A 23576-nucleotide genomic window follows, 5' to 3' on the forward strand; every position below is an offset into this window, starting at 1 on the left:
GCCTCAGCTCGGCATTGTGTCTTCCAGCTGCAGAACCAGAGCGAGCTGCGGGCCCCCACTGCCGAGAAGGCCGCCTTCTTCCTGGATGCTGCCATCGCCTCCCGCAGGGGCAACCAGCAAGATTGCGACGAGGACGACCACCGCAGCTCCCACATGCTCTTCACCCTGCACGTGTACCAGTACCGGATGGAGAAGAGTGGCAAAGGTGGAAGTAAGTGGTTTGCACCCTCGGCCGCACCCTGGTCTGGACGCCCATGACCTTCCCGCAGAGGAGTACGGGTGCTCCACAGCGCAGTCGGTGATTTGTTACTCCTGATAATTGCGGAGAAGGGACTCAAGCTCACCTTTGGACTGCCCAAGGGCAAAGGGTGCACTCACCCCACCCTATCTTTTTTGGTGGCACTGGGGTTTGAACTCAGGGCCTCACGCTTACTAAGCAGTGCTCTACCACTTGATCCTCTGTTGCTCTTTCTTATCTACCCTGCCCCCAGCCAACCACCCCTCACGCACCCATGCACACTTTTTAACTTTCTTGAAAATTTTTATTTTATTTCTTTTTAAATTACCATTGTATTGGGGCACATTGTGACATTCACGAAGGTGCTTACAATATATTGTAGTTGAATTCACCCCTCTATCATCCTCCTTTATCCCCTCTCCACCCAGTCCTGGAATAGTTCCAGCAGGTCTCCTTGTTCCATTTTCATTCATAAGTACATAACATCCCACCATATCCCCCTCCTATACCCTTTCCTCACATCTTCCCTCCTGCTGTGCCAGCCTCCCTGGCAGGACCTATTTTGCCTTCTTGTTCTTTGGTTTTTTTATTTTATCATTTTTACATTTATTCACATGTGCATACTTTGTTTGGGCCACCCCCCATTCTGTTTTGGGGAAAAAAAAAGACATTTTGTTTGTTTAAGATAGCTATGTAGGGAGTTTTTTTGTGACATTTCCACGTATGTATGTATTATAACACGAATTCGTTCATCCCCTCTATTTTTCTTTTTTCTACCTTTGTCCCTACTTATGGTGATTTCAATAGGTTTTAAAATTCTGTATTCATTCTTGCACAGAAAGTACATCAACCATATTCACCTTCTTAACTTTCTTCTTTTACCCTCTCTCTCCCGTCAGTGACCTCCCCTTAATGTGACCTGTTTTTCATAATAGTGCTTATATTTGTATTAGGTCTAAATTCCACATATGAGAGAAAACATGCAGCCTTTGGCCTCTGAGCCTGGCTAACTTCACTTAAAGTGATGTCCTCCAGTTCATCCATTTACCTGCAAACGACAAAATTTTATTCTTCTTTACTTCCATGGCTCCTCGAGCCCACATCAGTAGGGATTTCCAAACCTAGGCCCCTCTCCCCAGAGCTTTCTGGAATATTCTTGTGGACCCTGGATGCCAGAAAAGCAAACACTCTGAGTTAGGAGAGCAGACTGGCTTGGGATGATGAATCCCATTGACTGAGGCAGAGGCTGTCAACAAACCTATTCCAGATGACACCTATCCCTGCTGCCCCCAAGACTCGAACACCGGTGTTCCTGGAGACAGTGCCCGTCCCCCATCTTAGTGCCTCCTTGACCTGACTCCTGCTGTGTTCCTCCTCCTTAGCCTTGTTTTATAGACTTGGTTTATTGAGGTGTAATTTCCGTCCAGTGAAATTTACCCTTTTTAGGTGTCTTTAGACGAATCTTGGCAAATCCACACAGTGAGTAACCATCACACCACACTACCAAGATGCGAACAAAGCCTGTGCCCTGAAACCTTCCCTGTCCTATGTAGCCAGCCCTCCCCCACCTCTAGCCCTTGACAGTCAGTGGTCTGTTTTTTGTCCTTGAACTTTGACCTTTACCCAGAACATGTGGTCCACGCAGGTCCTCTGGCCCCTGGCTTCCTTCCTTCCACAGCGTGTGGCTGAGACTCACGCCTGCTGTTGCCTCACCTCTCTTCCTTGCTGACCCAAGAGACCTGGCCCTGTCCCCACCCCAGACTGAATGAAAATGCTCTCCCAGGGGCTGGAGTGTCCCGGCCAGGGCTTCTGGGCTTCAGCCTGAGCACTTACCACTTCCACTGCTGAGGAACTGACATGGCGACGGGAGGGTGTGGGAGATCAGGCAGTGTTGAATGGGGATCTCTGAGCTTCAGTGTAGAATGACGTTCTTGCTCTTTTTTGTTGTTTTGTTGTTGTCGGCCTCGTGCTCACTAGGTAGGGCACTACTACTTGTACCACTCCACCAGCCCTTTCTCATGATGGGTTTCTTTGAGATAGGGTCTCTCAAACTATTTGCCCAGGTTGGCTTCAAACTGCCATCCTCCTGATCTCTGCTTCCTGAGTAGCTAGGATTATAGGCATCAGCCACCAATGTCCAGCTGGAATGATGTCTTAAGGTTGGAAACAATGGGCTAGGGGACAGGGACAAGAAGATCCAGCCCTGTACACACGTGTCTCCCTGCACGGAGTGGGTGTGAATCCCAGGAGTGGGTGTGAATCCCACCCAGCTGTTCTTTCTGGGTAATGTCTAGCAGAGTGAAAAGAAGAATCTGAGAAGAGTGTGTTCAGGCAGCTGTCACTAGCAGTCCTCATAGCCTGCAGTGGGCTCTTGGACCTTCAGCAGAGGGTGACTCACAAATCTTGAGCCAAACGGCCCCCAAAAGGCCCTGGGCAGAGAAACCCAGAGGGTGGGACGCTGTCTGCTTTCTAGGCTGCAAACCAAACTCAGATGGCTCTGTTTTGGTTTTTCACTTTTTTATTTCTTGTTCTGCTTTCAATTTGGGTTCTGAAAGTGGGGAAAAACCGTGGAAACAGTTAATTAAAGTACTTCAAGTGTAAGCATCTGAAACTTGGTTTCTACAAAAGCTTAGGCAAAGACATTACCTAAAACCAAAGGCCCATCCCCAACTCCGTACTTCATCAATCCTGGCACTTATTAAATATTTAACACCAAACTCATCTTCTTCCTATTTTTAAATTGTGAGAGAGAATTGCTTTTAAATAATAAATTCAGGTCAGAGCAAAAAGCAGCTGCTGTCAGGCTCCCCGCACCTCTCTTAGGTACTGTTTGATGTCTCAGGAGATGGGACTAGAGCAGGGCGGATCCAGGCTGCCAGGTAAACCGGGAAGGACATAGCTCCCCCTCTTACCTGTGGCTGCTGAGGGCCCTGGAGCAGGCCAGACGGGCCCAGCCTCCTGGCCGCCACCTGCCTGCCTGCAGTGACTGTGGTTAAAACAGATCGAGAAGATTCATGCTCTGTTTAAGATGGAAACTTTGTTCACTTATATGTTAGTAATAATCCCCGTGGGCTTGGCAGCCAGAACTCAATTAAGGGAAAGTTTATTAATTAGTTACCCACAGGGAGGCGGGAGCAGGGCACTGCAGTGAACCCACTGGTTGGGGCTTAGCTGGATGGTGGATGCAGGAGTCTCTGCCGCAAGAACTAAACAAGCCGTGCACACACCTGCATTTCCCTCCCATGCATGCATTTGTAAACAGACAAAGGTCCAACCCATCCTGGCCATCACAGAAAGCACCATTCTTTTTTTTTTTTTTTTGGTGGCACTGGAGTTTGAACTCAGGACCTCATCCTGCTAGGCAGTCACTCTACCGCTTGAGCCACTTTGCCAGCCCTTTTTTGTGTTGGGTATTTTCAAGATAGGGTCTCATAAGCTATTTGCCCAGGCTGGCTTTGAACCTTAATCCTCCTGATCTCTGCCTCCTGAGAAGCTGGGATTATAGGTGTGAGCCACCAGCACCAGACAGAAAACACCATTCTTGTGGACATGTTTTGCACCTAGCACTAGATTAGGCTTTAAACAGCTGTCTGGTGTCCAGGGTTTGGGAAGGACCAGTAGGACTGATTCTCCTGCCACAAACCCTTCCCCTGCTGAATCTGTAATGGCTTGCCAGCCTCCTGGGGGTTCCAGCATTGGGTATACTAAGCATGTAAACCAAGATAGTAACCACTGTGATACTTCAGGTCAGTGTGCCAAGGAAGCAACCGTTACCTGTTATGTTGATAAACATGTTCCTTCTTTTTTTTTTTCATTTTTTGTGAGACAGGAGTCTCACTATGTATCCCAGATTGGCACCTAACTTTCAGTCCTCCTGCCTCAGCCTCTGGAGTGCTGGGATTATAGGTATGTACCACCAAGCCTGGCTCCAAAGGTGGTCTTTAGAGTGATCATTTTGATAAGTAATCAAAGCTTGCAAGCAACTAGTGTCCAGTGCCCAGCATGACTTTGGGTGTCTGATTTATCTGCTCACTCGTTGCCTCCAGGGGAAGCCATGTGGACTGGGTACATGTGCGTGCATCAGTGCCTGAGCTCATCTGCTTCCAAGTCTGATCCGATTGTTTCTATCATCTTGGTTTTCTGTTGACACTTCTTTACGGGTATCATGGAACGGCTTGAGTTAGCCATGCCTTACCCAGGGCAGGGTAGTCTATGAGACTAGACATCCATTATGTGGGTGGGAATAGGCTCTAGGACAGAATGCAGCTTCTGAAAGGGCACAGCTGGACCCTTGCCCATCCCTAGCAGCAAAGCCCTGGGCAGTAAGGACGACTGCATGCTGCAGGGCACCATTTCCCCTGACCAGGTCAAAAAATGAGGTTTTTTAGATTTTGGTAATAAATAATTTTTTAGAGCTTTGGCCAGGAGCTGATATTCCAAACAGCGGCCTGGAATTCCTAGCTTCCATAGCGATCTCTCATGGCTTCCCATCCTGTTCCAGATTTCTTCTGATTCACTCCCAGCAGATCAGCAGCTCCCTAGTACTGAGGAGCATCATCGACCTGGAGCTTTCCTTGGCCCTGTGCCTCAGTTTCTCCCCTACTCCTTTCCCATTGGTCGGTTTCTCTCCTCTCCTTACCTTCCTCCTGTTCCCTTCCAGCTCCTCTGGGACCTCACCAATGGGGACCCTAACAAGTGTCTTCCCATGTTTACATTTTAAATCTTTCCACCATCAAAGTCAGAGCTGCCTCATGGTGGACAGGAGGAGGGAGGAAGGGAGAGGAAGAAACAGCGACAACAAAGTATCTCCACCCTACTTCTTCCTTCAGCCACCTCCCTGCAGCCTTCAGATCTGCCCTCTCTGTTAAATATCTTCCTCCTTGGAATCCTGTAGCAGTTTTGGGTGTTACGCTTTTGCCCAACTCTGCTGAACATTTTTCATCATCCGTGTGCTTGTCTGGGCCCCACTAGGCCATGTGCTTTTAGAAGACAGAGACCCCTGTTGGTCAGCGTTGGTCTCCCCAGGACTGGTTTTGTGTTCACGTAACAGTGCTCAGTTCTCATGAGTTAACTCAAATCTAATGAAATGTGTGCTGTATTTTAAACCTGAAGTCCTCTATCATCTGGTATAGCTTGTTCCAGAAAGAGAAGGGCTATCTGAGATGGCTCATCTTGACCGTCAACCTGATTGGGAAACTCAAAGGGCACATCTCGGGGTGTGTCTGTGAGAGGTTTCCAGAGACTGTTGGATCTCGAGGGTTCTCACCTAATCAATGGTGTAATCCACTGATACACTCACATCTGAGTAGACTAGTGGGAGGTGGTGGAATGTGGAAGGTGGTGCCACCTGTGAAGGGTCAACCTTGGCCTTGGGCTCTTCCTGTTTCCTCTGTCTTCCAGCTGCTGGGAGGGGAGCAGCACACTGCTACCCGATGTTCTGTCTCACCGCAGGCCCACAGTGACGAGGCCAAGGGATCATGCGCCAAAACGAATCCTTTCTCCTTAAACTGTTTGTCTTGGTGTTCGTCTGACCCTCCAGCCAGCCAGCCTCCGTGTGGCAAGTGGTGTGCATTGGGGCAAGCCCTCGTGCCCCATTCTCGTGCCCCGTTATGAGGAGCTGGCCGTTCATTGAGGAAGTTGGTGTAAGAAGTGATTCATTCACATCAGAAGCATTTTAACTTAACAAACGTGTCTTTCTCCATCAATCCTAAGACATGGCTTTCTCTTTGAGATGCGTTTTCAAGGTCCAATTCTGACTTTCGTGAGCGCTCATTAATGGTCTAGTATTTACTTTAAATTCCTTCAGTGTTTCAAGAACTTAAGAGACCCTTGTGCAGCCAACTGGGTGTAGACTTTTTCTGCATTCCAACAATTTTCCATGCTCTCATTTCTCACTCACACCTAATTCAGCAGCCTTTTCAATTTCATTCGTATTGCACATGTCCAGGGAGCATTGAGGACATTAACTTTCCTTGCAAAATCCAATTTTACTGGTTTGCATCGATAGCATCCATGGTTTTACGTATAATAGGTACAGGGAGCATAGCTAGGTTCAGGAGTTAAGTACAATGAGTACTTATTGTTAAGTACTCAGCTCATTGTTTTTTGGAGAAGTTCTTGGACAAAAGAACTGCAAGCATTCAGCACTCTGTGTCAGCCAGTGTGGCTTTTGCAGGCCATTGAGACCGTGATGAACCATGCCAAGTTCTAAGACGGTGGTTCCCAAGCTTTGAAGCACATCACAGCCACGCTTTTAAGTGAATCCCAGTCCCCGCTGCAGGCCAGCCCAGTTCAGTTAGGAAGTCCGGAGTGGAAGGCAGGAATCAGCAGCTCCTTAAAGTCCCGAGTGATTTCAGCATGCTGCAAGGCATGGGAACCTCGTCAAGGCAAGGTGAGTCAAAAGAGCTGCTAAAAGCCCAGTGCAGTAGCTCAAGCCTGTAATCCTAGCTACTTGAGAGATGGAGATCGGCGGGATCAAGGTTTGTGGCCAGCCTGAGCAAAAAGTTCAAGAGACCTCCATCACAACCAATGACCAGGCATGGTACTGTGTTCCTGTAACCCCAGTAACGGGAGAAGCATAAATAGGACGAGCAAAGTCCAGGCTGGTCTGGGTAAAAAGTGAGACCCTATCTCACTAACCACCAGAGCAAAAAGGGCTGGAGGCTTGGTTCAAGTTGCAGAGCGCCTGCCTGGAGGGAGAGGGGAGTAAGAAAGGAGGCTGTTACTTGCTTTGTCTGGATTTCCTCAGCTCAGCATTGCTTCTGTATGGGCAATGTACTTTAGCATCCTTGAACCTCAGTTTTCTCATCTGTAAGATGGGGCTGATTCCTGCATCACAGGATTGCTGTGGAGACTGAGTGGTGTCAGGAGAGTTACGCGTTTCCTGGGACCTGCTAGCTGCTCAATACAGCATGACTGGGAGTGGGGACAGTTAGCACACGCTTCCTGAGGGGAGAAATGGGTAATTTGGATAGATCTGAGTCTAGACTTAAAGGATAAATAATGGATTGCTCAAGCTAGACTGTCCTGCAACCCTGTGGCCTTGGCCTCAGAAATCTGAAAGTCAGTGGGAGCCTGCTTGCCACCTGCTACACATCACGGCTTTCCTGCACTTCCCTTGAAGTCACTTTCTCCCAGGCCTTTGACAAGATGTAAATTCTCCATGACAGCAAGTGGCCCCACGCTCATGTGGTGCCATTCTAGATTAACACCTGTGGGAAATTCAGGCTCCCATGGCTACTGGACACCGTGGGTAGAGAGCGGGTAGATTTTCTGTTGTGTAAACATGACTGCAGTTTTGAGTCGTGCAGGTATAATTATAGACGTTTTAGATACTCCCAGCAGTCTCAAGTGTGCCTCTTGTAGTCTGAGTTGTTTTTCTACGTGAACAATATTCAATTTATTCTGTTACATCAAATAGATCATCACAGCCTGAGAGTCCAGCCGGTCCTGTCTTTGCCCTTCCGTCTGAGGCGTGTGTGGAATAGCTGAGCTCCTGTCTAGATAATGAGACTGCACAAACAGATGATGCTTTGCTTCTCAAATAGCTATTTCCTGAGCACGCTGGCGGGACTCAGTCTGCCCTGATCTAGGGCAGATGGATGAGAAGTGCCATCTCCCCTTTTGTAAGGTTCTGCATGCGCATGGCTGAAGATGGACAAGAGGAACTTCCTAGTGCAAAGTCCTCAGCCCTCGCTGGGGAAACAGAGAGCAGGGGCACGCCCACTTTCTGTAGACATTCCTCGCCTTCTTTCTCAGCACCAAGTGTGAAAGTGAGTAGTGGGGTAAAAAGGTTAGGGTGAGGACATGGTTCCCAAAATCTCTCATCCTACAGCAGAAGCAGCGCCTCACACTCCTGCCTCAGCTGGCCTTTAAGCTCTTCCTGCAGATGTGGGGGTGTCCAGATGGACACTGCACACCCAGAGGCTGCCCTGTGTCCCCTAAATGCACCAGCCAGGACCCACCCTGCGTGAGCTTTCTCTATGAGCTCTGAATTGCCCCAAGCAGCCTGGAAGTTCCCATTTCTACCTTGCTATTACCTTTTGTGCAGACCAGAGAAAGGCAGGGGCTTGGCTATCCTAGAATCACCAGGTGTGATGGTGATGGTGGGAGCTGGGCCACCTGGGAGGTGGGCAGCTGAGGCCTGGAGCAATGGGGATGAAATTCACAGAACTCCACACTGCTCTGGAAAGTGGGGCCTGCGACAGCAGAGTAGCCTGACAGCGCCTGCCATCTCAGCAGCCTTCTGAGGCCACCTGGTTAGGATGAAGAATGCCGCAGGTGTGGAAGTCAGACAGCACCTGGTTGGAGTCCTGGCTCTATGACTGGCTGTGTGATCAGGAGCAAGTTTCTATCATTTTAAACAGCTCCAGTGAGATGTACCTGATATAATGAACTGCATGTTTGCATTTTATAATTTGATAGTCATATATTTATGCCCACACACCATCACCACGTAAAGATGACAAACAAATCCAAATCCATCACCCCAAACACTTACTTGGGACCCTGCCATCCCTCCCTCCAGCCTTCCCACCCCAGCCCCAGGCAATCCCTGAGCTTAAACTATACCTGAGCTTGAACTTCCTAGGTTGTGTACAAATGCAGTCCCACAAGGTCTTTCGCTTCGAAAAGTTATTCTGAGCTTCAGCCCTTTCACTGCCCACATCTTTTTGGTTTTTGAGATCTAGCTCAGGCTGTCCTTGAACTCATGATCCTCCTACCTCAGCCTCCCAAGGGCTGGGATTGCAGGCCTGCACCACCTTGCTCTGCACTTATTATATTTCAGAGCAATGGCCCTTTGTCCACCTGAACTGTGGTTTGACTATTCAGTCACCTGTTAAAGGACTCTTGGGACCTTTCCAATTAAAAGTCCTGTGGCCTTCACATGCAGGGTTTTGTATGGATGTGGGTTTCATTTGCTTTGGTTTGGTAAATACCTGGAACAGGAATGGCTGGACCATATGGTAAGCGTAGGTATAATTTTTCTCCAGTGGCTGAGAGTGCCACTCTCCCTGCTGAGAGTGCCCCTTCCCCATCCTCATCACATCCAGGATCATCAACCCTTTAACCGCTTCCTTCTTACATAACTGGCGTGTAGACAGCAGTGACTCACGGAGGTCTCAGTCCGCATCTCACTGATGACCGGGGTGTCGCCATCCTCCTGGGGTGTCATTGGCCTCTGTCATCTTCTGGTGGAGTGTCCCCGTCTTTGCACTTCTTTAAATTGTAGTTGTTCTTACAAATGCTGGATACAACCTCGGTCACATATATGACTTATAAATATTTGCTCTATGTCTTTTCAGTGTCTTTTGTAGAGCAAAATACTTATTTTTGACAAAGTCCATCTATTCTTTTATAATTATGTTTTTGGTGTTACATCTAAGAAATCTTGGCCCAACCCAAAGTCAAAAATATTTCTTCTAGAAGTTTTATAATTTTAGATTTTACATTAAGTCTTTGATCCATTTTTAGTTAAATTTTGTGCATTACACAATCTGTGGACTAAAATCATACTTAAAACTCACTTTAAAATACTTTTTATTTTTTGTGCATATTTTTGCATACAAATGTCCAATTGTTCCAATAAAAGCAGTTATATGTTTAAAAAATGTTTCCTTTCTTGACTAAATTAACTTTATTAAGAATTAGTTTCCCATATTTTTGTGTGTCTAGTGCTGGACTCTGTTCTCTTCCATTGATCTACTTCTCTATCTTTACATCAGTTCTACAGTAATTTAATTATGGTAGATTTATAAGTCTTGAGATTAGGTAGTAAGTCTTCCAACTTTGTTGATATTTTTTAAAAGTTATTTTTGCTCTGCTAGGTTTCTTGCATTTCCATGTAAGTTTTAGAATCACTCTCTAAATGGATTTTCTAGAAGCAATTTCTGAGAAAGTGTCCCATCAGGGTTCCGACTGGGTTTACATGGACTCTACAGGCCAGTGTGGAAAGAATCCACACCTTAACATCACCTCTTCTGACCATGGCACCATCTCTCTTTTGGTCTTCATTTCTTTCTTTCAGCAATGTTTTATAAGTTTTAGTGTATTGGTTCCTTTTGTCATTAGATTTATCTAAATGTGTCATATTTTTAAGTCTATTGTAAACGGTAATTTAAAATTTCAATTTCCACTGTGCACAGTGGCTCTTGCCTATAATCCCAGCTACTTGGGAGGCAGAGATCTGGAAGGCTTGCCAATTGAGGCCAGCTCAGGTAAAAAGTTACTGAGATGCCATCTCAGTTAGTAAGCCAGATGTGGTGGTGCCTCCTGTCACCCCAGCTACTTGGAAGGCTATAGATAGGTTAGCAGTCTGAGGATAGTCCAGGTGAAAACATGAGACCTTTGCCTGAAAAGTAACTAAAGTGAACAGGATTAGCGGAGTGGCTCAAGTGGTAGAGGCCCTGCCTAACAAGCACAAGGCCTTGTGTTCAAACCCCAGGAATGCCAAAAAAGAAAAGAGAAATCTGTCCATTTTCTCCAGGTTGTCTAATTTACTGAAGTAATCCTTATTACTTTTGGATGTCCATAGAAACCACATATAAGGTCATCTCTCACCTCCGATACTGACTTCCCTCCCTCTCATCCTTCATCACTTACCTGAGAGATTCATCCACTTGATCGTCTCCAAGGACCAGCGTGCGGCTTCATTACTTTTCTATTTGGGGAGGGGGTTTGTATTGCATTGCTTTCTTTTTTGTGTCAGTTAACTCCTTTTATGCTATATATTTCATCTTTAGCTTGCTTATCTTCTAGTTTCTTAAGGCAGAAGCTGGGGTTTGTTGACTTGAAACCACTCTTTTTCTTATCCAGGCGTTCAAGGCGATCACCTCATAAGTACATCTAAGGGAGTCTTACATAACCTTGGACCTGTGTTTTCATTTCACTCACCCAAAAACACCTTTTTAATTTCCATTTGTTTTCTTCTTTGTCCATGGTCATAGGAGCTGAGTTGTGCAGTTTTCTGATACCTTCCTACGCTGACTTCTAACTCCATGTGTCACAGCTCGCACTTTGAACGATGTGAGTGTGGTTAAACTCACTTAGACCTGATTGTGGACCAGCACACACTAAGTGTTTATATGCACCTTAAAAGAAGGCGTGTTCCTCTGGGTGAATGTTCTGTAGATCTCAAGTCGCTCACCTCCATCTGCTTCCCAGGTCTCTTGTCTTCTAGTCCCATTGACTGTGGAGAAAATGGGGATTGGAAGTCTCTAACTGGGATTATGGACTTGTCTGTTTCTTCCTGAAGCTCTTTCACGTTTTGCTGCGTGGACTTGAATATCTGTTTTTAGGGCACAAACACTGCCATATTGTCCCCTTGTCATTACAAGCCTCCCTCTTTGCCTGTCATCACAGGCTTTGTCACTTTGGTCAGCTGCTGGTACCCCATCCCATCTCTCTGGTTAGGGTTGCTGTCTCTGTACTTATGCATGTGAGCTGTCATTTGTTACATTCAAAGTACACTTTTGTGACCAGCACAGAGTAGAATTGTCCCTTCTTAAGACATCCAGTCTGCCAATGTTGCCATTTAGGGAGAGATTCAGGCTCTTTACACTGAGTGTAACTTTGATATGGTTTGATTCAAAGTATAACTTTTCTATGTTTTCTCTTATTCTCATCTCTTCTTTGTCCCTTTCTCCTTTTATTTACCTCAAACATTTCAGAGACTGCCTTACATCTGTTTTGGCTGGTCAGCTGCCCTGTTACTGAGCGATTGCCTGAGGGTGTGTGGTCCATGCCTTGATCTGCAGGTCTGCTTTAAGTCAGACTACGCCATGAGCAACAGCCGCAGTGCTGCACTCACTCCCTTCCCTGACCCTTCCCTTCCCTGCTGTCAGACGTACAGACAGGCTCAGACAGGACATTCCTGTTATCGTTCTTTTAATAATTATCTTTTAAAGAGATGGAACAGTGAGGGAAATCTTGTCTGCTTACCCATGTGGTCATCATTTCCAAAGCTCTACCCGCCTGCGTCCTTTTGGGTCTACTTTTGGTGGGTTCTTTCCACCCTTTTAGGATGATTTTAGCTTCCTTTTGTTTTGGATTGATTCCTTTTCTGGATATACACTTCTCACTTGACCGTATGTTTTAGTGTTTTTAAAATGTCGCTGCCCTGGCTTCCCGCTTGACTTAATTCAGAGGAGAAATGTGCTGTCGTCTCTGGACTGCTCCTTCACAGGGACTCTGCTCGTCCCTCAAGCTGTTGTAGGAGCTTTCTCTTTGTCGCTGGTTTTGAGCATTGTGCTTCTGAGTTTTCTTTGACTTTCTTTTGCTTGGGGCTGATTGAGCATCTTGCATCTGTGGATTCATAGTTTTCATCAGGCTTGGAGAGTGCTGGCTGCTCCTTCTTCCCATATCAATCCACAGGGCGCTGTGTGTGCTGTCCTATGGTTCTTTTCATTCCCTCCCTGGCTTTTTCACTTTTCCATCAGCATTTCATTTTGGAGAGTTTAATTCTAGATGTTCCAATTTACTAATCTTTCCTTTTCCAGTGTCTAATCTGCTGTTAACTCCATCAAGTGTATTTCTCGTCTTGTGTTGTAGCTTTCATCTCTTAGAAGTTCAGTGTACCATTTTTAAAATTCTTTAGCTGGGCACAGGTGGCTCTTGACTGTAATCCCAGCTACTCAGGAGGCAGAGATCAGGAGGATTGCAGTTCAAAGCCAGCCTGGGCAAACAGTTCGCAAGACCCTATCTGGGAAAAAAATAAATAAAAACCATCACACACACACAAAAAAGGGTCCTAAGTATCCCCACTGCTGAAGTGGGACCCTTCTGAATATTCTACGAAATACCCTTGAACCTCGAGCTTTCCAGTCTGGCTGCTGGGAACAGACACTCTTCCTGGTCCTGTGTGAGTGCTGTCCTGTTCAGATGGTCAGTCCTCTAGATGTGGGCACTTTACTCCTTGCACGTGCTGGTCAGTGCTCAGTGGAATACTCAAGAGGCCCTTTGCAAATCTCTTGGGTTCTCTCCTTTTCAGAACCTTGTCCTGAAAACTGTTACTGTCTTAGTTTTTCTGGACTTTCAAATCTCTGTCCTCAACTCCAGGAGTCCACCAGATTCGACCAGAGTCCCCTCCCTGAGCCATGGCCAGAGCCACTCTGGAGCAAGGAGCTGACATACAGGGAGCATTCACCCTGCTCTTTTCTGGTTCCTTAGGGACCACTGTCCTTTGCTGTCTGCGATCTCGTGTCTTGAGGGCAGTTGTCATACACATGTCATTCATTTCTTGGTTGTTTCAGGCAAGAGGACCAATCTAGTCCCCTAGAGGCTGGAAGCAGGAGTTCTCATGGGCAAATTTCTTAACTTTTCTGAACTTTTTCCCATCTGTGAAAGAAGGATAGCAGTAGTTAGCATACAGTTTCATCGTGGGGATAGAATGAAACCCAGGTTTGTGCAGCACCCGGCAGTTGGCAGACCTCAGTCAACACTTGGATCTTCCCTATCTCTGCCCCTGGCTCACTCTCTCCGCAGACTTCACCTGGGTTTCGGCTTGATTGCTGGCTGAGCCTTAGGTTGCCTCCCTGCAGTGATCACCAGGAACTGTTTGTGTTTAACTTGATGAGTTTCTGAATTCTGCTGTCCAGGTGACATTTGGGGGCAAACTTTATCCTCCCTGAAGGAGGCATTTGTTTTGTCTGAAATCCCAACCAGTTCAACCTACAGGAACTGTTCATATCATATGAACATCAGAAGGTTCTACAAGGTCAGTGATGCGTGGGCAGGATTTAAGAGGATCATGATGTTCATAATGCAGCATGACTTTGTGGGGCTACCTACCAGGCCACGAACTTTAACCTTTTTCTTCCCCTTTTCCTCTTTCCTCAGTTTCCTGAGGAGCTGCGGGAAGAGCAGGCAAGTGTGGCCAGGACCTAACGCTTCTTCCTCCTCTTGTCTCCTCTCCTGTGCAGTGTCTGGAGGTCGCAGCCGTCTGCATCTCATCGATCTGGGCAGCTGTGTGAAAGCTCTTGGCAAAAACCGAGAAGGAGGCTCTGGGCTGTGCCTCTCACTGTCCGCTCTGGGTAACGTCATCCTGGCTCTGGTCAACGGCAGCAAACACATTCCATACAAGTAAGTGAACTTTCCAGAACAGGACAGGTAGGTGCAGTGCCAGCTGATGGCATCCAGGCCTGTCCAGGGAGAGCTGTGCCAGAGAGAGACAGTCTGGACCACATTCTGAGTTTGGTGCCAGAGATCAGCCTTTGCTTTGATTGTGTAAGGCATCATCTCCAAGCTGGAAAGTTATGAAAGTACTTAAATTCATTCCAGTCCGAATTTTATGATGCTCAGAAGAAATAGGAAATGATCTTAGTTGAGGTCTCCAATCACAATGACTTGGATTTTTGTCACCTTGTGTCAATGTGTCTGTCTCATAGGGGTGCAAGCAATGGACTGAAGAATGGCTTAGTGTCCCTTCAGGAGTGGGGCTCCCACATTAACCTGAGAAAAATACAGGGCACCCAGTTAGAATTTCAGATCAACAGCAAATAATACTTTAGTGTACGTATTCCCCCAGTATTGCATGGGTTCTGTGCAATCTGGTGTGCTGGCTGCATCCCTACTTAAAAGGCCTACTTAGGCCTGGAGAGTCCTCACACACCATCCCATAAAATGTCTGTTCCCCAATTTGTTCCTGCTCCCAAGATTAGAGCTTCTCCTGTGTCTGGCTAGCCAAAGGCCTGCCGTGTTATCTGTGCTCACAATACCCCAGCCTTACCTCCTCCTTACGGCATCGCCCGACTCAGCTTTGCCATTGGACATTGTGGTGGGGTCGTGGCACTCTCCTGGCTGTCTAAGACCCTGTGCCTCTCGCCAGCTATGTGAACCTCTGCTCATCATCAAATGAGAGTTATAGCTGTAAATCTTATCTGTGTTACAAGACCCAGAATGACAGGACAAGTATGAAAGGTTTTTTGATAGAATTTAGAACATTGTCGATAATAACAAGAAATGACAACATGGTTGAGCTTATACCTATCTGTTTAAGTGGAAGTAACACCTGCCTGAGAGTTGCCATAAATAAATACATGTGGAATCATGTTTATAATCTGTAAAAATATTACAAATGCAGCCTACAATTGTGTGGGAGGAGAAAGGTAAGTCGGGAAGTTCCTTCTACTCCGTGAGTTTTCCTTCCTCCGCCCTAAGTGTTCGCCGGGTAGAGCTCTTACTAGACTGCCTTTAGGGCTTACACTGGGGATTGTCATCCTGGCTGGCTCAGTTCTTAAAATTTGGAATCCCAGCTGGATAAACACAGAAACTGTTCCCAGTCCCCGAAGATACCATTTTCTACGAGAAAAGAATTCAAGTTGAAGCTTTATAAAGTTTCTGTTTCTGTCATTTGTGCTGTTGAATAAACACAACTGTGTGTTCAAAGAAAGAAAAAAGGTCAGTCTGCAGTAGAACGTCAAGGTTGGAGACCTTAGAAAGTAAGGAGCTGTTGACCTTCCTTAGTTTCCACAAAACGAGACTCACGTGTACAGATGTGATCGCTGAAGAGATTGTGACGTGGTCAAGGCTTGAAATTATGACATCATCTATGACATCATTGTGCCTATGACATCTCACCTTGCTACTGAAGAGTGGCATGCTTTGTGATTTCAATTTCTATTTGCTGAATTGATGGTGGAGGGTGGATGAATGAAAGCAGATGAATCTTTTAATTTAAACTACCTTCACATCGGTGGAAGTTTGGTTTGACTATAAACAAATAAGGAAGCATTCAGAATTGTTTTCACGACTCGCTCAAGATCTCTTGTTAAATTAAACATATTTTTAATATCAGTGAACCCTAATAAAAAGAGCTCTTGGGAGGACTGACCAAACGTGAACCCCCAGCCCAGCCCTGCAGACATCTGCCTGAGCAGCACAGGAGCCCGTTCCTAACATTACGGGACCAAGAGAGGGATGAGCAAAGGGTTTCTGCATCTGACTTCAGCATAGGCAGTGTAGCTGCTGTGCTGAAACGACACCCCACTATAGAGTCACCCCCACCAGCAGACCCTGGCATCTGGCAACCTGGGTGCAGGCTTCCTCCAGCTGCCCTGGCCTCGCCTCACAGACCCCACCCAGAGCTTGTAGGGCTGCCCAGCACTCAGGGAAGGAAGAACAGCCGTTGGCTATCCAGCCTGCTCTCTCCTCGCCCAGACACTCACAGTGCAGTGACTCTGCCAAGCTGCCATCCCTAATGCCTGTCATGTGCGTAAGCCTCGCAAGGCCTTTGCTGAAGTGTCTCAGATTCTCAGCCTACACTCAGTATTTGATGTCTGCAAATCACTCTTGCAGAGTGATTGATCTACCCCAAACCTTCCTCCCTTGGAGTATGAAAGGTAAGACACGGATTTACTCTTGTCCCCCAGCAGCTGGGGACTGGACCGGACTGCATGGCTTTGCCTGGTTCTGGAGGCCTTGGCAGCTGAGCCCACATGCCCCCCTCTCACCGAGCTCTGTAATGTGTTAGCTGCCTTGCTCTGCGCAGTGGGGAGATGCAGCCCGGCAGGCTGGCCCAGATTTCTTTCATCAATTCCATCCTGGCTCCAAAGCTTCATTATGCAGCATTTTGTTAGCCTGCTAGGCACCTTTCAGGGTGTCACGCCTTGTCTTTGCCTTAGGAAGCAAACTTCCTTGCCCACAGTTTCTTTCCCTCTTGCTCTGCTTGTTCTCAGGAAAATCAGGAACCTGATTCCCCGCCCTCCCCCATCCCTCCATAACACAAAAACCCCACTGCCTCTTCATTTGTCACCCTGGACAGCTCTGTGCTCAGAACCTACATTACTCGTTCCTGCTTCTGGGAAATTTACTGGATGTACACATAGGGGTATAGCCTGTCTCCATTTCTCTTCATCATCAAACCAGACAATTTGTCATGGGAGCCAGCAAGGGAGTTTGCATTCATTACCCATCCCATGCTCCCGCAGGTACCCTGGCAAATCATATTGCTTTTGCAGGTGACAGACACAGACACGGGGAGCAGGTTCCCAGCCTCGCACTACACGGTGCAGCTGGCTCAATGCTCCAAGCACCAAGTCTCAATCCTGAATGGTGACACCATTCAGAAAGGCAGGCAGGAAGACTACCAAGGGCTCCATCCACCCCCTGGTTGGTTCCACACCCACAGGCTGCCCACGTTCCTCTGTCACAGCAGGGCACCTCGTGACCTGGTCCTGAGCATTTGGACGGTGCGTGTGCAAACTTCCTTCTAGGCTCATTCATTGCCGTCATTTACTATTCCTCTCACTTCTTGGGCAGCAAGATGCTCAGTGTTTGCATTTGATGGATTTTAAAAAAATAGGCAGGGGCCTTGACACAAGTCCTCATGCACTCAGCCAGTGTCCCTGGCACACACCCTTGGCATTGGTCCCCAGAGGGGCCACCACAGGGTCTATCAGTGGACTTAGCTTCAGATATAAGGCCCAGCTGTTCTGAAGGTCCACAGTCTTTCCAGGGACCTGGGCAATTCTAATCACAGTGCAGTTCCCTTGAAACAGATGCTCTCTCCTGTTAGGTGTTGTCTTGCAAATGGCACAAGACCTTAGGAGGCTCACTCATCACATGGCAGTACTGCAAGTACTTACCTTGGCTTTTAACTGGTGCTCCACTGGGAGAAATGGCCGTACTAGGTCATACGACCTGATACACAGGTGCCAGCCACACAGAAGCCAAAATTATGGCACTGGGTTTTTGCAAAAAAAGAAAAAGCTTTTTATGGAGAGTGTCAAAGACACAAGAAAAACAAAAAGGCTCAAATCTGTCTCCCTGATGGCATAGCAGGGGAATTTATGGGAAGGGATCAAAGAGCTGCAGCTGACTGGGTGTTGGGAAGGGGGAGCTGTAGGGCTGTTTGGTGGAGGTATGAATAGTCATCGGCCTCCACACTGGTCAGCGTGTTTCTTTTCTGGGGTGTTATATCCTGCACAGGGGATTTTGAGCCTGTGACATGGAAAGGCCATTCCCTACCAAGCTGGCTGCTTCTGCACATGGCCACTCTTGAAAGGCTGCTTTTAAACTGTCCTTGAATGGATTCTGATAGCTATTTCTGTGACGTGACTTAATCGCTGTGTTATTTGGGGAATTTATTTCTGGGTGTCCCGGTCTGAGCCAACCCCAAATCTACTTGCTTATTTGCCAACAGGCCACTCATCCTTGCTTCAAAACAATAGGAATTTGGTGATGGTTTGACCCCCATCACAGAGGTCATGGAAAAGTATTCTGTGACCTTCCATGTTGTGTCCGCCTGAGGTGCTCTTCCCAGTGGACTTGAAAGTGGTGCACGTGACATAAGTGACACTCGATCCCCTTGGTAGTGGGTCTGATCTGTGGTGCAGGCGGACACCTTGTCCTTGCCCTGTCAGCTCAGTCACTGCTGTATTGAGGCATAGGCAGCCGCAATGATGTCCCCTCCTCTCCACAGTCTAAAAACTACAAGAAACAGTGAAGCCCAAGACATCTGAGGTGTCCCTCCCCCAGGGTGATGAGGACACCCTATGTGGTCTGTAGTGGAAACACATTGCCTCCAGGGCCCCACTGTGGGATCAGGAGCCAAAAGCCCTTTTGAGAATGTCACCGTGTCTGAGCAAAGCTGTTCACTCAAAGCAGCAGGCAGCTCTAGAAACACAAGGTCAAGCCAGGGACTCAGAGGATCAGCACTTTATACACACAGGCAGCTTTTCCAACGTGTGAACGCTTCTCCTGTGAGGGCCGGCAGGTAGAGGAGCCTGCAGCCACGGGTCCACGACTCCAGGACTTTGCAGGATGCCCTCGCTGAAGTGCCACATCGCCTGCCTTGCCTGGAAAAGCGTGACTCCAGGCATCCATGTGGATTTGCCCGTCTGCTTTCTCAGAACTCGTAACTTGCACCAGTTTGGGTGGCTAGAGAAAGTGATTCAGGACAGCTCTTAGATAGGACATCTAGGTCCCCTGCCCACACAGGCCCTTTCCTCTGGACTTGAACATAGATTATTTACACATACCATGAAATAAATAGAAATTTACTGGAAAATGCCAATGAATATCAGCTGTCCAGATTTACCTAAGATAGCATGAGTGCCTCTGCAAGCATCCCTGTGTGAGGCATGTGCACAGCTAACCTCCTTTAAATGCACACAGTTTAGAACTATTTGCACAAACTCCACTTACCAGTTTAGATCAGTCCCTGTTTAGAAACAAAATAACCAGTTTTAGGTTGCCAGGCAACTGTACCTCTGAAAATTCTGAGTATTGCTGCTTTTATACATTTTAGTGGCTGTGAGGATGCAGAGAAAGCGAGCCCAGAGCATCACTGGGACACAGAAGTCCCCTCGTTTATGAGGTTTTCAGCAGCACTCCCACTTTTTTTCTTTACTCCTAGCTATTTGCTTCCCTAGTCAGTGACATTTTCACATTTAATTATGGAACTTTCTAGAGACAGTTACTGCTTTCTTACAGCACAGGCAGTGTTGTCAGTAAATTAGCTCTGCAAGCCACTGGAGAAGACCACGTGGCCCCAGAATCCATCGGGGTCACAGCCCTGGGTCCACACGCTGGTCCTGGCCACAGGGGACACAGGAACTCCACATGCCATTCTGTTTGTTCTTAAGAATGCTGTTCCTTCCCAGAATTGGGGGCCAAATATTAGGTCCCCAACTCAGCCAGAATCTCTGGGCAGCAGAGCCACCGTGGCTTGTCCCCTCCATCCACTGCAGCTTGTCCCTGCTGGATGATGGGACAGGACGTTTTGAGGTGTGGGTGGAAATCAGCACACCTCTTCATTTCTCTTTTGGCTCAGGTTCTGAGGTTACCAATCAAAGCCTCTTCCTTCTAGATTCTACGCCAACTGTCAAACAGATACAAGAGCATGACCAGGGATTAAAATGCCACACATTCTTAATCCTAGCAGGGTACAAGGGAGTCTCCTTCTGCCCCTCCACAAACAGAGACCACAGGACTCAGGAAAGGGAAGAATCAGGTAAACAGAGGGACCCTTCCCCAGACAGCCACATAGCCCCAGGTAGAAGGGAGACAGACAGACGGAATTGGGCTGTATGTCCTATGGTCACACTTCCTATCCTCAACAGTCACAGTCCTCTTGTGAGTAAAGAGGCAGAAAGGAGTGGGAAGTTTTTTCTCACTCTTTCCAAAGGAGCAGAGGTTTGGAATTTATGAACCGGCTTGGTCACAGGGAGAAGGAAACAATAGCTTCCACACTTATTTCTGGCCTTTCAGCTTCGTTGCGGGAATTCAGGACAGTAGGGAGTCAGGATGGTGTATGCGTGAGATCCAGACAGTGTTGTTTCTTAGTGTGGACGTGATGACGGCTTAAGGCCACTGTTCTCTCATTGTGCACCAGAGTGTACTCTAAATGCTTCATAGATGTCTAACTCTGACAGTGACCATGGCTTAGGAACAGTATGGTCGCTTTCATGTTATACATGGGGAAACTGTGGCCCAAAGGGATTGGGTAACTTGTCAAGTTGGCACAGCTAGTCGGTAGCACAGCTGCCTCCTGACCTCCCAGTACATCACCACCACATCTAGAGCGTTCTTGATGCTCCATCAGTGTTTGTTGAAATAAGAAGGTCATGGAGGGTAACTGCAAAGCCTAAACCTGTGTGCTTGACTGTAAGGAAAGCATGGATCCAAGGGGAGGGACCCCTTGTCCACCCTGTGCATTCAGGTCACTCCCCTAGACTGGCCATTCTGTGATTGCTGAGCTAGGACTGACCACTACCTATTCATGGAATGGAGAATGTGAAATGAAGACAAATGGAAAAGAAATCTCCCGTTCAGGACCCAAGCAACTCAGGTCTGAATCAGAAATACCAAATAAGAATGATGGAATCACAAGGTGTTGCTGACCTAGAACTCTCATGCAGGGCCCTAGGGAGAAAGTCAGCCAGTGGGGCTCTGATCACCCTCATCACTGACTCTGCGGAAGCCATGCTCCAAGCTTGAGCCTCACACTCTGGGCACCAGTGGCGGAGCTCAGCAAACCTCAGCCTTTTTTTCAGTCTTTTTAGAAATTCCCACACTTTCTCACGTAAGAACACACTGTAGAGCTGGTGCTGGGCCCAAGGACCGGTAGGACTGTTTCCTTGTCTCCCTGAGGCAGTGTCTGCTGAGTGTGTTGAGGGGGACCCAGGTGAAGGAGAGGTGTCACAGATGCGTCTTCAAGCTTGGCTGGGAGGAAGCAAGGGGAAGAAGGATAACAGGTGTGGATGATGGCAGAGCGCCAGAAAGCGAGCGTCCTCAGGGGTCTGGCTGATCAGAGGGCCTTTGGGAACGTCCACAGTTGGCAGACAAGAGTCCCACCTGGAATGTGTGAACTGAGGTCCCCCAGAGGTGTGTGGAGTAGAATAGCTGTGATTTCTGAAAAAGACAGCTGTGACCTGGGCTGGCAGAGCCCACACTGAGCTGACACCAGGGACATGGGTGCTACACCATCACTGACCCGGTATACTCAAGACTCTTCTGAAGTCAGAATGTCATCCTTCTCCACCTCAGAAACACCTTGCACAGCCCAGCAATGCCATGTCTGTGAGGCCCTTTAAGAAAGTGTGCTTTAAAGTAAAAAGACAACCGTGCTACTCTGTGCCAAAGCTTATAATTCAGGGACCGTGTGATGCAGGGACCCAGTCAGGGGTCCACTGTAAGTGCTCTGCACGAGAGTGACTTATGAAGGGAAGTCACTCACCCATGGTGGGTCCTTTGAACCTAAGAAGGAGCTGGAGGTTGGGGCTGGATGCTGCTGAGCCCCCTGTCGTGCCTGAACATGATTCAAAGTCACAAGTTTTTCATAGAATACACCCTTGAATGCAAGTCCAGGACTTGTCCTGAAGCCCAGGCAGAGCCCATTGTGTGTTACCACGGTTAAGAACCCCGTCTGTGTTGGACTTAATAAGAGGCAGGTTTACCTCCAAAGACATTGTCCAGGCTAACTTTTGTAGAAATTTCACCTTATACTTTAGATGTCATATGTTCATAAAATTTAGCTCCATTATTCGTGGAGCTCAGTGCTGCCTGATCAGCAAGGAGGAGTCTGGCCTGAGCCACTGGTGGAGGCATTTGAAGGACTGAATCTGGGAAACCAAGCACATGGGAAATAATCAGGAAATGTGGAGTACCAGCTCAGGTTCACATACCCACTCATTCACTGCCATCACTTGTTCATTCAAATATGTTTGTGAGGCCCCTACAGTAGACAAGGCAGTAGGGATAAGATAGAGGATAATCACTACTCTTGGGCAACTCACCTGATAACACACACACACACACACACACACACACACACACACACACACACACACACACACACACACACACACACACTTGGGCACTCACCTGATAACACACACACACACATTGGCCTTATCCAACACCCAAGAAGGGCAAGTGAGGAAGAGGGAGCCCCAAGGATTGTAGTGAGGACCACCTAGGTAGAGGAGGCTCTCCAGCTCGCTCCTCTCCTCCCACTTGCTCTTCACTGTCTCTCGTGGATGTTTTCCAAAGGTTCCTCACCATCCAACCTTCAAGTGCCTGAGCCTCTCACAGCTGTTGTGCCATGCACCACACTGATGGAGCCATGGCCTGACGCACTACTCAGTCAAATGCGGAACTCTGAACCATCCACAGCTAATCGTTATCCTCAATGATAACTAATCATCATGTCACAAATCCTGCAGCCCAGAAAGAAAACAGCCGAAGGCGGAGGGCTTCAGGTTAGTCTGGGCCAGTGCACAGAAAGCCCAAGATGCCCTCGGGCACCTGGAGGCTCCGTGATTACTCAAGGGTGGCTTGATTTCGGCACAATTAGGCACTCGAAGGACTGGAGCATATAAATGAGTCAGGGCTTAATTCATTAAAAAACTGTCTCGAGCATTAATTGAGCTTCAATCAGAGTATCCAACCGTAAATTCTCACCTGTTTTGCAACTGGTTCAGGCTCAATTGAGCATTAATAGATTTTTTGTTCATGCAAATGAGGCAATAATTCATTCTGTGTATAACTGAACAGTTTTCAAATTGTTATCATGGAGCACTTAAGTTGTACCAAATTGTCTAATGTACCTGGTAACTTTTTAACTAAAGCAGAGCTGGATTTCATTTCGATCTAATAAGGAAAGAACCGAAGACTTAGAGAGGGTCGGAATGAGTTCATGACCGGTTGCAGGAACAGCAGAAGTTAAGTGACTCCAGGACATTCAGTCGTCTAGGGTGGTGACCACAGTCGCCCTCACTGCCCTGCTCCAGCACTGATCAGTAAGATCAATGCAGAGCTAGGGGAGGGGATCGATAAGTTTGGGGGCCCCCATTTATAAGTGTGCACTTCCTAGTTTTGCACCTAAGTGTTAAATGTG

General features: G+C 47.5%; 1 protein-coding gene across 3 annotated transcripts in view; it reads left to right on the top strand.

Annotated features, from left to right (window-relative positions):
- The window catches only part of Kif26b (kinesin family member 26B), a 402766-nt gene that overhangs the window by 334904 nt on the left and 44286 nt on the right, over positions 1-23576 (top strand). For all 3 annotated transcript variants that reach the window (XM_074048799.1, XM_074048798.1, XM_074048800.1), the window contains 2 exons: positions 28-211; positions 14158-14317. In XM_074048799.1, the coding sequence (XP_073904900.1) occupies positions 28-211; positions 14158-14317 (344 nt within the window). The remainder of the gene's footprint in view (positions 1-27; positions 212-14157; positions 14318-23576) is intronic.

Source organism: Castor canadensis, chromosome 11 (assembly GCF_047511655.1).
Source record: "Castor canadensis chromosome 11, mCasCan1.hap1v2, whole genome shotgun sequence".
NCBI classification, from domain to species: Eukaryota; Metazoa; Chordata; class Mammalia; order Rodentia; family Castoridae; genus Castor; species Castor canadensis.